At 40.3% G+C, this 17,066-nt stretch overlaps 1 protein-coding gene across 1 annotated transcript; it reads right to left on the reverse strand.

Annotated features, from left to right (window-relative positions):
- Window positions 1-665: 665 nt before the first annotated feature.
- hspb7 (heat shock protein family, member 7 (cardiovascular)) lies at window positions 666-6,507 on the reverse strand. Its single transcript, XM_007246249.4, has 3 exons — window positions 6,029-6,507; window positions 2,276-2,409; window positions 666-2,169 (listed from the first exon to the last, which is right to left on the reverse strand). The coding sequence occupies exons 1-3, from the start codon at window positions 6,213-6,215 to the stop codon at window positions 1,990-1,992; spliced, it is 501 nt and encodes a 166-aa protein (XP_007246311.1). The 5' UTR covers window positions 6,216-6,507; the 3' UTR covers window positions 666-1,989.
- Window positions 6,508-17,066: the final 10,559 nt, after the last annotated feature.

Here is a 17,066-nt window from a genome sequence, read left to right on the forward strand (position 1 = left end):
TGGATAAAAGTAAATCTGCTGCAGTTTGAAAAGACAAATATCGTCGCTGTCCAAAGAAAAACAAGTGTCTCTATTTTTTGTCGATTTTTATTTTATTGCATAATTTAAACAGACAAACTGTCCCTTACACTCTACCAAAATTTCTTGATGAACGGACCAAAAAAGGTACTTCAAAATGACCTGAAATAAACTCTTTTTTTTGTTAACTTCCATTGAAAATGCAAGTTTTTTCTGTAAAGTTACTGTTTTGGAAATACATAAATTGTACGATATATTGTATTTGGGTATGTTGGGTTTTGTGGCATCATAAAAACAATGAAGTCAAAACAATGAAATCAAAAAAAGTTTCCATATTAACTGTATGGACAAGAAAGTAAACAGTATGTATTAAAACTTTACAATGTTAAATTGAGGGAAATGATGTTTACAAATGCTATGCTGTATTCTTTACTTGCTGCCACTGAATAATGAAATGATAGCCTGATGAATGATAAATGACACAGCGCCATAAAGGTATTTGAGAGGACCGTGGATATTCTATTAATAGACTGCTAGTTGTTAGAGGCCTGCTTGTTTGTTTCCAGTGCTGACAGATCATTAACTCCACTCCAGAGTGGCTACACACACACACACACACACTTATACACCCACACAAACACATAAAGCACTCTCTGTGTCTCCTTTTATTCAAAACACAAAACAGCAGTGCATTCATATAGAGTAACTGGGACACGACAACCTATATATACATTTACTCACACACTCAGATTGTGCAGTCTTTACACTTACAGCCTGAAAACACTTGATATGTTACTGATGCACTTGGACAAATGTTATTTTCTGATTGTTGTTTGTATGTGTGTACATGTATGTATTAATTTAACAGGAACCAACAATTAGCTCAATTTTAATACAAACATTGATGTGGTAGTGTATTTCTTTCATTTAGGACAATGCAGAACACTCTTAAAAGGGTTCATTTGGAAATGCAGTGGTTCTTTGTAGACCCATGACAGCTTTGCCTGGTTAAATAGTTCTTCCATTATGAAAAAAACTTTCAAAGATAGTTTTATATAGCACCAAAAATAATTTAAAATGTTAAAAAGAAGAAGTTAAAATGCCTTTTTTTTTATTGTACTTAACTTTTACCCCAATTTAGCCGGTCGTATTAACACATCCACTAACTAGAACTTTCCCTATCACTTCCAGTACTCCAGACATTAGAGTTAGGACATTAGGACAAGCACAGAAGTCCTCTGATACATGTGAAATCAGACTCCGCCTCTTATTCAACTGTCATCAATGCAGCATCCCTAGGCAGCCAGTGTGCTCAAAATAAATCACATAGCTGAATCCCCAGCTATGATACATCAGCCAACAGATGCCTGTGCCAGACCAATTCACACAGGGGAGATGAGAAGGGGAGATAAATAATTTTTTGTTAATTTAATGTTTAATCAACGTTAGATATGTATTGTTATTGGTTTTAAATAAAGAATTATGCTAGCAATTTTAAAATTAAAATCACCAAAATCCTACTGTGTGGGACCAAAAAAATTTTGTTGTATCAGGAGAAGTTAAAGTTATACACATACATATATTTAAGGATGTGTTAACTCTGCTATAATATGTGGATCAAAAAGTTTAAGTGATCAGATTTGTATTTATTGTTTTAAACGTGCATTGAGTGTTTTTACACTCGCATTCTAATGTGCATGAGCTCACTTATCCAGATATAATCCTTATACTCAAGATGGATTATGTAACCAGGTGTAAACCGGGCCTTTGAGTCTGAAGAACCTTCTTTAAAGCTTTAACGCATCAAGATGATGCTCAAATTATACACTAATAAAAGGGTTTTTCTAGAACCATGCAAATCCAACCTTTATTTTAGAGACAGTGTAGAGCATTGAAAAGGTAAAAGTTTAAATATTACAATAATAATGCTAGGCTGAGTGAAACCGGTGCAACAGGTATCAATAGAAAAGGCTAGATTTTGATCTCTGTGCGGAAAGTCTGTGTGTGTTCGAGTTTAGCCGGGTTCCTCCGTGCTTTAATTGTGAGCGTCCCATCGGGGCCCAAAGAAGACGTCACAGAGGTGGGGTCCACGTCCTCTGGTAGTTGGCATTTGTGGGTAAAGGTGTTCATGACTGTGCCGTCTGTAGCGAGCTGTGGAGTTAAATGAGCACAGATGTGAGTTAAAACCTTAAAACCCATCTTTTAAAAATGCTAAAAATGCTTTAGCTTTGAATATTTCATTGAATTTTTTTAAGACCTTTTCTGCTCGAACTTCAATCTGGTTGTTGGAGGTGGTCACAATCACGTCCTCTGGAGAGAAGTCACAGACGTCTACTGTGAACTGGTAGGTGTCACCCAGGGTTTTGATGTTGTCTGGTGCCCCAGTCCGGCCTGAAACAAAACATGAATCATTTTGTCATTAGATATGCATCCTAATGGAGTTACTAATGTGAATGTGAGACCACCAAATTATTTCTCTAATCCCACCTCCATTTATCAAAAAGTGATGTCTTGCCAATTCTCTTAATGCCTATAGTCATGTATGATCTTTCCATATGAGAATCAAATGTTACTTGGTATAAGGTCAATAAAAAATAATCATAATCAAAGGAAATATTTCCTGTCTCCAATAATTGTAGAATTTAAACACTTTTTCAAGGCTTTTATGCTCCATTTCTATGAAATTCATACTGCAATAAGCAGTGGTATGTTCTCAAGAACCTCCATCAGTTGAATAAATGAGCAGCTCATTTATGTTCATGTAATAAAGAAGGCAAATAACCGTAAATATTTCAAGAGAAAAATCCCAAAGTAAAAGTATAAACTTTTTTTATTAAAGCAGCACTAGGTAGGATTTTATGGATTTTTGATCTTTTTAAAGAAGTAAAATTACAGCTTGAAACTCACTGCAGCGCTGCATTGAGGTGTAATAGGAGGAATAGCGGTGCTCTCGTGTCTGTGCCGGAGCTCCTCTGAGCTCAAACCAGATAGTTTTCCGAGGCGGTTGCGACCAACACTCGTGAGAACTGCGACCTGCTTTCCGACCTTTAGTTCTAACAGTTCTAAAAGGACTACTGGTTCATTCTTTACAAACTAACATACAGACACTCTGGCAGAAGCTGGAAAGAGACCGAATATGTCTGTGAAAGCCAGAAAACGAGAAAGAGAAACTAATCCGTCTGAAACATTTATTACACTCTACAACTGTAGGGGGGAGCCCACGAGCACAAAATCTCAATCCTACCTAGTGGAACTTTAAATCATTTTAATTAATAAAACTGCAAAAAATGCACTTTTAAAATGTGCTAATTTTATCTCCAGCGCTAATCCAGCACACCTAGATTCTGTAAATAAGGTCAGGTGAGCAAAAGCATTCACACATTGCTCAATTCTTGTTCTCAAAAACCTCTAAAAACTAATTAAGGTACAATGCACTAATGGACTCAAGGATGGGTACCCCAATAGTTGATAAATGTGAGAGTAAGAGTGGTAAAAAAGAGAAAAAGTGCCCTATTGGCCTGCTAGAGTTCACCTTTCTATAATGACGTGCCCTGTAGATTGAGACCTTTAGAAGATGTGTTCTAGTGAGCACCCATCTTTGGTTTCCCCTCTGGAAAAAAAGCCGTTATGAAGTGTCTTCTATGCCACTTTTTACTAGACTTAAAGTCTTAAAGGGTGTCTTTCTAGCAATGAAAATGAAAAGAAGTGCCCTACAAGTGGATTAAATGTGTAAATGTGATTTACCCGTTACTGAAAAAAAAAAACTCATTCTCATTCTCAACCTGCATGTATTCCATCCATTTACTGGTATGTTTTTAGTTTTAGCCACACCCCCTCTAGATGAGTCTCCTTGTCGTGCAGTAGGCGCCCTTTTTATTGTATTGCCTTGCCCTTCAAACAGCCTGAGTCCGCCATTAACACAACTAAATGGCAAATAAACATTCCTGCGTATACACGCGTATGCCACCCTGTTGGTGTGTGAGTGCATTCCACCACTTGTATCCCTGACCATCCTTTTTTGTGTCTTCGTCACCAAGCAACGGGCTGCCAAGTGCTCTCCCAGGCCTCGTTCTCCAGTGTTGAAGTCACAGCCTTGGCTCCGACCCATGCATTCCCTACGCCTGTCCTAGCCTGTCCTCCAGTGCCCTCTTCCCTCCGCCCCTGTCTATCCACGACACGCTGGCTTAGCACTCACCACCCTAAAATGTCACTCATCACCACTAACCTTAGTTAATACTTACTTACTATAGAAGAGGATGATAAATAAACTATTCATACACAAGGAATCTGAATCTGTGTGAAGAAATTTGCACAATCCATCAGTTTTAGAGTGTAAATCCCAGGCTGAGATCAAAATGGATCTCTGTTAAAGTTTAAGAGCACTGTTGAGTATGCCGGGCATTTTTCTCTTGAATGTATAAATCAAAAAGTTATGAGTAAAAAGTTGTAAACTCCCACTACAATCATAGCAAATAGCAAATATCGTAGCTCATAACACAAGCTGAATGTGGACCAAATTGCACCAATAATTTGCCAATGTAATCAGTTTTACGATACAGGGTTTGCAATTTCATATTACACAATATAAAAATGATAGTATAAAAACATACTTCGTAATTCATATTCATAAAATCCAAGCCAAGGAAAAGTTGACATTTTATCCAGGCAGAACATAGAAACATCACTGCCACCTAGTGGGCGTGGTTTAAACACAACACAAACTGAACCACTGTCTGACATCAAACTCACTCATATAAGCTAGACATACATATTTGAATGTATTCACATATTGTTTCATGTATTTAATAAGTAAATAAAGGCTAATTTTCTACATAATATGGTGGTCAAACATTATTTTAGGAACAGCACAATACTTTCACTAACTCAGAACTTACTTTTTGTATGTATATGAAGCTTTAAACAAAGCTCAGCCATTCACATGTGTGTATATGTGCATACAAATTATGAACATTAACCCATAATAGGCCAAATCCAGTTCTGAATATTGATAGAAAATGAAACATTAGTTGAATAAGCAGCTCATTCATGTTTTTTATTATTATTATGATAAAGAGCGCAAATGATTGTTAAGTTGTTAAAAATATATATGTAATACACTTTTTAATTACACTTCATTCAAGCACTAACCCAGCACACCGTCTGTGATTTAGATTCAAACACTGTCCTGTGATGCTCTCAGGATGTTCAGTATATATCTTTTTAGGGGCTTCATAAGTTAAAGTGAGTTAAGGACACGGTGATGTAAGTTACTTGTCAACATATTTTAATGGGTCTTTGATACATATACATTACCATGAGCTCTTTTTTTGGGTTAATCTCAATTTTTGTTAGTTAGTTTTCAGTTAAAATGCTAAGAAGGTTGACTCTGTTAAGTTTTTTGGATTTTTTTTTTATTGAGCATTATCAATGTTTTAATGTTTTAAGATCTAATAATGCTACATTTATAATTCAACATACTAACCATATTGTTAGTATTTGTCTAGCTGGTAACGTTCCTGGAACATCATTTCTGTAACATTACAGATTAAATATCCTGAAACTTTTTCAAAACTTTGCTAAACATTTTTAAAACATTTCTTTGTTTTTCTGGATGAGGATAAAGGTGAGGATGTTGTACCCAATTCACTATTTCTACTGCTACTTAGTAAACTAAATATCATCCCCCTATATTGCGCAATACTAACAAGGGAATAGGGACCTATTTCAATCCCAGCCCCGCTGATTCCACCCTTGATTCCTCCTCCTTGACGTGTTTGTTTAAGTCTCTGTGGAGGGATAAGCGTTGTCATGGGAGATGCGAGAAAATAGCAATCAATACCAGCAAGGATGTGGCCTGCGCGGCGAGAGACTGCAAATATTGATCCTCTCCGTTAAACAGTTTCAAGTGGGAGTCATAAAAAGCTGTAAGGAGTTGGCTGGTCTATACTGTACTCTACAACACAGCTACACAGATCCAAAGGCAAGGAGACGGTAAGGTAAGATAACTCACTTGGGAATCCCAGAGCATCCTTCGGGCACATGAAGGACCCGAAGTCCTCGGCGAAGAGTCCCCGGCTCTTCTCCATGTAGGGGTTTGATGAGGAGGAAGAGGAGGATGAGGAAGAAGAGGAGGAAGAGGAGGACGTCTGGTGGAAAGTGCGCTCCGATCGATAGGCAGAAGAGTTGGTCACGCTCATTAGTGTTTGGAAATTTCGGTAGGGGGGAATCAATATCCTCTCTGGGAAGGGGTCTTCAAAGCGATTGGCTGAAGAGCGCTAATGTTCATAAACAAAAGGAATAAAAAGCCTTCAGAGGTGCCTTTAGCCAGGCTTTATCCAAACAGAGTGCAAACTCTTACATCCAGTCTCTAACAGCCAATCTAATAGCTCTAAGGTCTGTAGCCTTCTACAGTATATGTTCACGTCCCCTCACTGATAGACCACTTCTCCACTGGTGGTTTGTGGGTATTTTTAGTCACAGCTCTGGCTTTTATACAGTGGGTTTGAACTGTGAGGCTTTTTTTTTTTTTTTTTTTTTCTCTCGCTCCCTCTCGTCCTCCATGTGCCTGTCTATGTACACACACAGGCAGGACACAGTGTGTTACTGCAGGATGACTATGTGCTATATTTATCTGATGAGGCAGGGAAAAAAAAAGAGAGGGGGTCTGTGGTCGGAAAACTTTTGTGCGATGAGGGCTCCAGGTTGAGAAAGGTCCCCTGACAAAGAGGGATGGGACGGGTCAACAGTTGGCATTCCAAACACTCACACCCTGAAATAGCCATCGACGCACCGCCGCTCTGCTCGCTGGCGTCCTCTCCGCTCCTCTCTATCGTCCTGTCAGCATGCATATTCAAAGATTTCCCTCAAGTAATTATATTTTACACGCTGGTGATTTATAACCCGGGTATTGAGAGGGCCGTACTGTACGTTGACAGAGATTCTCAAATTGTAAATGGTGTGATTGATGATTCACTGACCTTTCGACAGACACTGTGTGTTGCTCTACGATCTCAATATACCATGCATTTCTGTCTGCATTAATGCCACTACAGAAGTGTATGTCAATGTCAATGTCAATTTTATTTCTAAAGCACATTTTAAACAACAAATGTTGACCAAAGTGCTCAGAGTTCAGAGAGATTAGTTGGAGCTAAGCCATTTAGTGACTTATGAACAAGAAGCAAAATCTTAAAATCAATCCTAAATCAGACTGGCAACCAATGAAGGGAAGCCAAGATAGGTGACTTTTCACTTCTTGTTTACGCGTTCTTGTTAAGTGATTGAACCAACTGTAGCCGTAAGATGGAGGTCTGACCAGCACCGGCATTAAGCCCATTACAGTAATCAAGTCTAGATGAAATAAAAGCATGTATAACCCTCTCAAAATCATTAAAGCACAAAAATAGCTTAACCTTAGGTAAAAGCCACAGCTGAAAAAAAATGGATTTAATAACAGTGTTTATCTGTCTACTAACACAACCACATACTTTTACAGATCCGTGGCTTTTTAGCTGATAACGGTATGGATTGTCCTTTTCATCTTTGGTCCAGAGCACATTGTGTCAATTTCTTCCAAAAAAGATCTGGAATACTGATTTATCTCATCACAATAGATGTTTCCACTGGCTTTATGAGGATGAGTCACCTGGAGTAGTTTTCTAAGCATCTTCAAGGAGTTCCTGGGGGTTCCTGGGGATGCAAGATGGCGGCGCGCAGTAGTGCAGCAGCTACTCACGCTCCTAGCGAACACCCTTTTTTGAGCTGTTTTTCCGTCGGTTCTGAACCCAACTTCACGCACCCCACGCGTGTGAGTTATAGCAGGACCGAACTTTTGAGGATTATGGACAGTTTGGTCAGTAAAACAGCAACTTTGGACAATAATATCCGAGCTACGCTGGGCGAGCTACAGCTCCTCCGCGCTCCGGCGTGGGGGAGCGGATCGCTGCAGACAAAGGGCAGGAGGAGGCGGTGCCAGCGGCGTCAGAAGCGAGGTAAACGCGGTGGTGTGCTAGCCAGGCTAAAGGCTAATGCTAACCGGCCCCCGATTCCGTCGCTTTTCCTGTCTAATGTCCGCGCTTTGGATAACAAACTGGACCTGCTGCGGCTGAGGATGAATGTTTCTGAGGAGATGAGGAACTGCGCTGTGATTTGTCTCACGGAAACCTGGCTGAACCAGACCATGCCGGACTCAGCCTTCCAGCTCGCCGGCCGGCAGCTCTTCCGAGCGGACCGCAGCCTTTTATCTGGAAAATCCCGGGGGGGCGGTTTGTAAACAAAGGTTGGTGCACAAACTGCGTGTTGGTAAACAGCCACTGCTCCGAGGCGACAGAACAGCTGACTGTGAAGTGTCGCCCTCACTATCTGCCTCGTGAGTTTTTGGCGGTGTTCGTGATTGCTGTTTACATAGCACCGGATGCTAATGCTAACAACGCGCTGAAGGAGCTCCATGACAACATCAGCTCGCTTCAGAACAAGCATCCGGACGCGTTCTACGTGGTAGCGGGGGATTTTAACCACGTAGAACTGAAGAACACGCTGCCGAGGTTTTACCAACACGTGAACATCCCAACGCGAGGTAATAATACGTTAGACCGCGTTTATTCCTCCGTGAAAGACGCTTACAGGGCATTCCCGCGCCCCCACCTCGGGCTTTCAGACCACATCTCCATCATGCTGGTCCCCGCATACCACCCCCCGCTGCGACGCTCCAAACCCACACAGAAGACCATCACTGTGTGGCCCAGTGACGGCGACGCTGTGCTGCAGGACTGCTTCGGCTGCACAGACTGGCAGGTCTTCAGGGATGCTGCTGAGTGTGAGGGGGAGCTGGATCTGGAGGAATACACATCTGCTGTTCTTGGGTACATCAGCAAGTGCACTGAGGATGTCACTACCACCAAGACTGTGACTTGCTACCCCAACCAGAAGCCCTGGCTGAACGCAGAGGTGCGTTCTCTGTTGAAAGCCAGGGATGCTGCCTTCAGGTCTGGAGACCCAGACGAACACAGAAGGGCTAGAAGAGAGCTGACTGTTGCAGTTAAGAGGGCAAAAGCTGCATATGCTCAGGAAATCCAGGGACACTTTTCCTCCCAGGATCCACAGAGCATGTGGAGGGGCATCAAGTGCATCACGGACTACAAATCCAACGCTGCACAAAGCTCCAAAGACCCATCCCTGCCTGAGGCTCTCAACAAGTTCTACGCCCGCTTTGAGAATCCTGACACCCCCCCCAGCACCAGACTCCCACACTCACCAGGAGAGGAGCCCCTCAGCGTGACACCAGCAGAAGTAAGGAGAACGCTGAGAAGGATCAACCCCCGAAAAGCTGCTGGCCCGGACAACATCCCCGGACGGGTGCTAAGAGATTGTGCAGACCAGCTCTCGGACGTCCTGGCCGACATTTTCAACGCGTCCCTCATCCAGGCAGCTGTCCCCACTTGCCTGAAGACCGCCACCATCATCCCAGTCCCCAAGAGCTCCGCAGTGACAGGTCTGAATGACTACCGGCCAGTGGCCCTCACTCCGATAGTCACAAAGTGCTTTGAAAGACTGGTTCAGACCCACATCAAAGCCACCATCAACGTCACTGTGGATCCACACCAGTATGCATACAGGAAGAACCGATCCACAGAGGATGCCATCTCCTCCGTGGTCCACACTGCCCTCACCCACCTGGAGCAGAAGGATTCCTACGTCCGTATGCTCTTTGTGGACTTCACATCCGCTTTCAACACCATGATTCCACAGACACTGATAAATAAACTCTCCTCACTAGGACTGAGCTCTTCGCTGTGCAACTGGGTCCTAGACTTCCTGACCAACAGGCCGCAGTCTGTGAGAATTCACAACATCTCCTCCCCCACTATAATCCTCAGCACTGGCTCCCCTCAGGGCTGTGTGCTGAGCCCCCTCCTGTTCACACTGCTCACATATGACTGCTCACCTCTCCATCCAGGCTGTCATATTGTGAAGTTTGCAGACGACACAGCAGTGGTTGGATGCATCACAAACAGAGATGAGTCCAGCTACAGGCAGGAGGTGGAACACCTGGAGGGTTGGTGCAGAGAGAACAACCTCTGCATCAACGTAAAGAAGACGAAGGAGATGATTGTGGACTTCAGAAGAGGCCAGCATGCCCACCTCCCCCTGCACATTGGAGGATCTGCGGTGGAAGTGGTCGACAGCTACAGGTACTTAGGGGTGCACCTGAGCAGCAACCTCACCTGGAGCAACAACACCTCCACTCTGGTCAGGAAGGCACATCAGCGGCTCTACTTCCTCAGGAGGCTGAGACGAGCTGGACTAGGGAGCGCAGTCCTCACCTCCTTCTACAGATGTGTGGTGGAGAGCGTCGTGTGCTCCAGCATCAACGTGTGGCATGGAAGCTGCTCTGCTGCAGACAGGAAAGCTCTGCAGAGGGTGGTGAAGGCTGCACAGAGGATTGTTGGAGTCAGCTTCCCCAGCACCATGGACATCTACACCTCCAGATGCAGGAAGAGGGCCACCTGCATCAGGAAGGATCCCACCCACCCAGCACATGCACTTTTTGTCCCGCTTCCCTCAGGACGGAGGCTGCGGAGCATCAAGTGCAAAACAACCAGACTGAGAAACAGCTTCATTCCGGAAGCTGTAAGACTCTTAAACTCCACTTAACAACACACTGCACTGACACACAAGGACAATTACTGCACAAACACGGTCACTTTACCCGCACTGAGACACTTTATTTTCTACTGCTCTAATTCATTTCATGCTGCTATAGCACATTTGCACTCTGGACTTGTTGTTGCAACCTGTCTACTCTTTCTATTTATTTCATTTGGGGTATTTATCTTTAACTATTTTGTATATTCTATTTTTATTGTATTCCATATGTATCCCTTTATTGTTTACATGTCTTTAATATTTATCTACAATGTAGAAAATAAATTAAGCAAAGAAATAAAGAAAAACTTGAATGAGAAAGTGCATCCAAACTTTTGAGTTGAACAAAGTATAAAGTGGTAATCTGTTTGAACCATAATGAAATAAAAAAAATAATAAAATGCTTCTCTGGCGAGCTTTTGTTTACATCCCTCCCCTGTCTCTCTGTCACGCTCGGCGTGACTTTAGTTTCTTCCTGTTCTCGTTTTTTTCATCCATTCTTGGGCGCCCTATCTCCTTATAAGAGCGTTTTTTCCTGGCTGTGTCCCAATTCACTAACCAGAGCAGCGGGAGTGTATTGGACTGCAACCCTGACGACACGGGTTCGATCCCGTGCTCTGCAAATGGGTTCAACAACCCTCTGGGCTGGGGAGCTACTAGTCTGTAAAACTCCATCTCATTACACTTCATTTTCCAAAACAGACTTTTTTTTGTGGCCCGCCACGTAATGGCTTGGAAAATATCTGGCACACAGCCAAACTTAATTGCCGACCCCTGCTGTAAACATATTTTTCAAAAGCCACACCCTGGCAGCATCCATATTTTCTAAAAAAAGGTCTGTAATACAGATTCCTTTGATGACAATATACTCTAAAACTACTTTCTCGTCCTCTTTAACTCTTTAACTCAAAATATTTTAATAAACAGCGATTATGGAACTGTGGTATAATCGATACCACAATAATACCCTCAAGGTTTGTGCTATAAATTTTAATGGCCTGCGGCCTTGTGCCTACGACCTCAGCACAGCAGTGCCAATATAACACGTTATAGCACTCCCTCTTGTGTTTTATTGTAAATGTAAATGTAGGTAAAAGTACATTTTAATTTGAATACTGTTCCAACTTTTACTGTTTTATGGTTGTATATATCCTTATATTTGGGCAAAACTATGGTTATAATTATGTAAGCATCATTCTGTATACAAAAAGGACTTTAAAATTGTTTTAAACTACATTCTTTAAAGGGAACAAATATGTTTTGATTTATTTAATTTTATAAAATAATGTTTATGATGAGGAAACATTGTTAAACTTTTATATGCTGTTGAGTGTGAATGGTGGGATCAATGAAACATGGAAGGAATGTTACTGGGAACATGCAGTCAAAGCACGGGTGATGTCAGCGAAGGGGATTAGGGGCCTTTTGTTATGGAGAACAGATAATCTCTTCATATCTTTAGATATACAGTGCATCAGCATTTCATTTCGTGACCACATGCCAATTAATATTTTCATTTTCTCAGCATTTCTCCAGCTTCTTTTAATAAAAGCAGAATGTGCTTTACAGCCACGCAACAGAATAACGGCTTGTGTTTGTGTTTACCGAAATATGTGCATTTTTTTGCTGCTATGTCCTTGTGTTATTTTCCTGAAGGTCACTGGTTGCGTCCTCTCTAGTATGCCAGTCATGTCGTCGAGCTCTGCGTGGCTCCTTCCCCCTATCTGAGTAAACTTAAAAGTCCTTCACTAATCGTCTAAATCCAGCACAGCAACTCACCACTTCCCCCCACAGCATGCGTCACCAAAGCAGAGCTGCGCTCAGAAGTGCTTCTATTCTGGTGTGAAAGAGAGAGAGAGAGAGGGAAAGAGAGAGAGGGAGAGGGAGAGGGAAAGAGAGCATGCAGCTGTTTATATTGTTTGTGTTAATCTCTCTCAGCACGGGCTGTTCTGGAACGTGGAGAAGTCTGTGTATAATTTTTATAAATAATGCATATAAAGTATATAAAGTTGAAGCTTCATTGGTGACATTGCATGACCTGTTCTCAACCACTTGTTTTATTAGAATAATTATAAGTATATACAGTATACATATTGTAGAATGCCAAGGGGAGGGGAGTTGCATTAATAAGGTGGGATCACAGCCCCCATTGGCAACTTTATTTAACTAGAGAGGGAGATGTGGCCCACTGGTGAAGACCCTACATTACAGCATAATGCTAGTCGTCACTGGTTAAAATGTAAATGGGAGTTCTTGTAATGTTCAATTCAGCATCTGTTTACAAATAAAGTTATGCCCTCCAACAAAAAGAGCCAATCAGCTTGCGGAAAAGATGGCTGCAAAGTCAACTGATTTGCCTATAAAGACTTGATAATGCTTCACCATTGAAACATTACTAATGAAACCCCCCAAAATACCTCCTGACACCCAAAAAAAAGAAAGTGCAGCTCATAAGCATGCTGGGAGCTCCTTGGGACTTGTAAGCCCTCCTCTCCAAACTCAGTGCAGCTACAGTATTTAAGTAGATTTTTCTGAAGACCATATTAAGGTTTGTGGATAGGATGGTTAGAATGGAAGGCTTCAAATAAGTCTATAATAATAATAATAATAATAATAATAAGTCTTCATTGCAAAATATATAAATAAATCAATAAAATAAAGTAGATAAAATTTTAAAATATAAATTAAAAAATGTAAAAATTTTATTGGACACTGTAGTAGTAAGTCAAGTCAAGTCAAGTAGTTTTATTGTCAATACTACATATATACAGGACATACAGAGAATTGAAATTACGTTACCCTCCTTCCCAAATATTACAGCAAGTACAGATAATAGATATAATAAAAGAGAGAATGGGAGACACTATGTGTACAATACAGCAGGGACACAAATAGACATACATGAGACAGAAACAAGGTGCAGTAGTGGTGGGGGTGAAATAAGACATATAAATAGAAATAAAAAGAAATAAGATATATCATATAAAAGAATGGGAGACACTATATGTACAATACAACAGAACACAATAGACATACGTAAGACGGAAGACAACAGTGCAATATTGATGGTGATTGAGATGGAATGACAGTATAAATAGAAGCCGTATAACGGTAGTGCAAATATGGTATATACTCCTGCAAATATAGTATTACATATGGTAAGCTACTCCTGGTGTGTCTGACAGGTTATAAAGTCTTGAATAAGGTATATAATGTGTGTGACATTCATTTAATTACTGATTTTAACCTTTCAGAATATTTGATCCTCTTGTTTCCACAGACAGTGAGCTTATCTTGTAATTTGTGTTGAAGTATTTAGGCTACTCTGATATATTATTTAACTATGTTAGCTAAGATTAGCCTTCAACACCACAAGTTTAAGCTGTTTACCAGTGCTTAGTTAGTTGGTATTATCTTGTTTTATCCTGTTGGCCTGTGTTAGCAAGATAGTGCTAGTTAGCCTGGATTAGCCTGCAGTTGTTTTCATTCCAGTGGGGTGAGGATAAAGCCGACTTCTTTCTCCTCTAAATATTTACATACATAAATTATTCATGGCATCGTGTTGCAAGTGCATTAGGCAATGATTAATGTGAGAATATTGCCTTCCCTGTCACTGTTTGAAATTCTGAAATGTCAGCCAGCTTTTCCAACCAGCAGAGAATTCCTCGTTGCACCTCATACAGTAGATCAAATATGGATGAATTACGTAAAAAAGAATAAAAATTCTCTCAAAAGAAGAATGCTTCTACCACAGTATGATAAACATGATCTCAGAAAAAAACAGACATTTGAGGAGTTGATGGTGTAGTATAAGCTTAGCTATGTTTTCAGTAAGATTACATCAGTACTAAGTTTATTAGCCTACAGCTAGCCTTTATTCTCATCTACATTATATCCAAGTTTTGTGTGTTTAGTGTTCAGAGTCTGAATTTACCAGAGTCTCTGTTCTCAATTGTGGTTAATTTGGTTCCCCAGCATTCAACTCTCCTCTGCACACCCTTGAAGCCAGCATTAGCCTTTAGCATTAGCCTCCTAGCTCCAATGCAGCAGAACCATATCCACACTCTCTTAGATGGTCTAAGCGGGTCTTTGATGGTTAAGGTGGTTAACCTAGAGCCATGCTAGTCAACCAGCTCGGCCAACATGAACTGAAAGGGTCGGATGATCTATTAAGGGTAAAGTTAAAATGTGTGTGTTTGATTTAATATGGATAATCTTCCATGTGCTAAAGACAAAAACATTCTCACAGAGACAACGAGGTTGGGAGACATGTTAGAGTTCATGTACACATATACAGCTCTGGAAATAATTAAGATTAAGAGACCACTTCAGTTCCTGAAAGAGTTGTTTGAGTAAAATAAACATTGTTGTTTTATTCTATTAAACTATACATTGTCATTTAGAGCACTTATTTGCAGAAAATGAGAAATGGCTGAAACAACAAAAAAAGATGCAGAGCTTTCAGACCTTGAATAATGCAAAGAAAACAAGTTTATATTCATAAAGTTTAAGTGTTCAGAAATCAATATTTGGTGGAATAACACTGGTTTTTAATCACAACTTTCATGCATCTTGGCATGTTCTCCTCACCAGTCTTACACACTGCTTTTGGATAACTTTATGCCACTCCTAATGCAAAAAATTCAAGCAGTTGAGCTTGGATTGAGGGCTTTTGAACATCCATCTTTCTCTTGGTTATATTCCAGAGGTTTTAATTAGGTAAAATCAAGGAATAAACTCATCATTAAGTGGTCTCTTATATTTTCCAGAGCTGTATGCATGATTATTGCTATTCCAGACTATATCGTAGCACCACTAGGGCCAGGGTAACAAGACCAGACCATAGTCCTGTTTAGCAACTTCATTGAAAATGTGGTAGCAATGTCATAACTGGCAATGAACAGTCATTTGTTTTTTTCTTAAAATGGCAGTTTCAGTGTTGGAGCACCTATCCACCCTCCGAGTCCACCTTAACAACTAGAGGGTGACACCAGTGCACAGTAAGCCTGGATAAGTTGAATTTACTTTAAATAATTTTAGGTCATTTGTTGCCTCAATTTTTTTATGTGATGTATCCTGGAAAACTTAGTTATTAGTTAATTAGACTAGAGTTATTATGTCTAAAATGCAAGTTAATTTAAGTGATTATTTTTTGTATTACTGTATATTAATAGTTTTACACAATTTTATGGTCAGGTGAATAAAATAGATGTGTATTTGGTCTTCTTTTTTATTTATTTTAAGTAAAATATAGATCTGTAATACTAGACAGATAAGTAGATTGAAATAGAGATAAAGATTGAGAAAGATTATGCTGTGAACAGAGTGAACAGATAGCACAAAAAATTATGCTTGCTCTTACAGCCTACAACATAGAGGAGACCAGAGAGTTAATCAAAATATATAATCGGTAGGTTTAACTAAGGTAGCCTGGGGTTGGTGACTACACACTGATGGTGAATGAAAGAAACTGGGGGACATGAACATTTTGCAAATAGATTGTAAACACTTCATTTATTTGAGTTTAACCTAACTCCAACAAACAACATAAAACCCCGTAATAACCTCAACAAACAGAAAAGCATTAAGCATAGTGCCAATTCAAGAACCAATAACTAATTTGCCACAATGTATTACACAAAAAAAGGGGTACGGTATGAGTACTTTTTTGTACTCATACACTCTTTATAAATGTACTATCAAATGTATAATATTGGTCTTTACAGGGTCAGATTTGTTCCCTCTGAAGTACAAAGTCATCCCTAACAGCAATAAGTACAAATTTGTACCATTTAACCAGACAAAAGGTACATTCAGTATTCTGTATCACTGTACTAATAAACAATATATATTTTAATTGCACATTTTTTTATTTGAAAGCCAGACAATTTTGGATCATCAAGTTTTTGAGCTATATTCAGTTGATAAAAATGTTTATAATCTTTATAATCTTTACTGGCACAAAAAAACACGAGTACAAAGCTTGTCGCTGGGACTGTACCTTATATTGAGGTACAAAAAAGTACCTTTCAGTGAAAATTCTTTTTTGTACCTCAATATAAGGTACAGCCCCAGCGACAAGCTTTGTACTCTTTAAAGTACAAACTGTACTTGTTTTTCTTAGTGTGTAATGTTCCTAGAATGGGCAGGTAAGAAAGGCCAGTATCAGTGTGATATAAAACCAGGCCTGCGCTGAGAAAAGTGAAATAAATAAATGAAACCATGCTGTCACGTCTTTCAGCATGGATTTGTCTCCATAATGAATTTCTCCAAAATTCACTTCACTGTCTAAATCAGACAAATAAAAGCAGATGGCTACAGAAAGAGGACTAGAGCAGAAGAAATGAGGGATGACAGAGGGCAGCAGCTCATCAGTCATGGAGTGGAGAGAGAATATGGCATTT

The sequence above is a fragment of the Astyanax mexicanus genome, chromosome 13, assembly GCF_023375975.1.
Source record: "Astyanax mexicanus isolate ESR-SI-001 chromosome 13, AstMex3_surface, whole genome shotgun sequence".
In the NCBI taxonomy this organism is placed as follows: Eukaryota; Metazoa; Chordata; class Actinopteri; order Characiformes; family Acestrorhamphidae; genus Astyanax; species Astyanax mexicanus.

What these genes read in the sequence shown, in the direction of transcription:
- hspb7 (XM_007246249.4), bottom strand. Translation starts at nt 6,215, where the DNA reads ATGAGCGTGACCAACTCTTCTGCCTATCGATCGGAGCGCACTTTCCAC. An exon ending in GGATGCTCTGGGATTCCCAA is followed by an intron (nt 2,410 to 6,028) that starts GTGAGTTATCTT and finishes GTTTTGTTTCAG; the next exon opens with GCCGGACTGGGGCACCAGAC. An exon ending in TTGAAGTTCGAGCAGAAAAG is followed by an intron (nt 2,170 to 2,275) that starts GTCTTAAAAAAA and finishes TTAACTCCACAG; the next exon opens with CTCGCTACAGACGGCACAGT.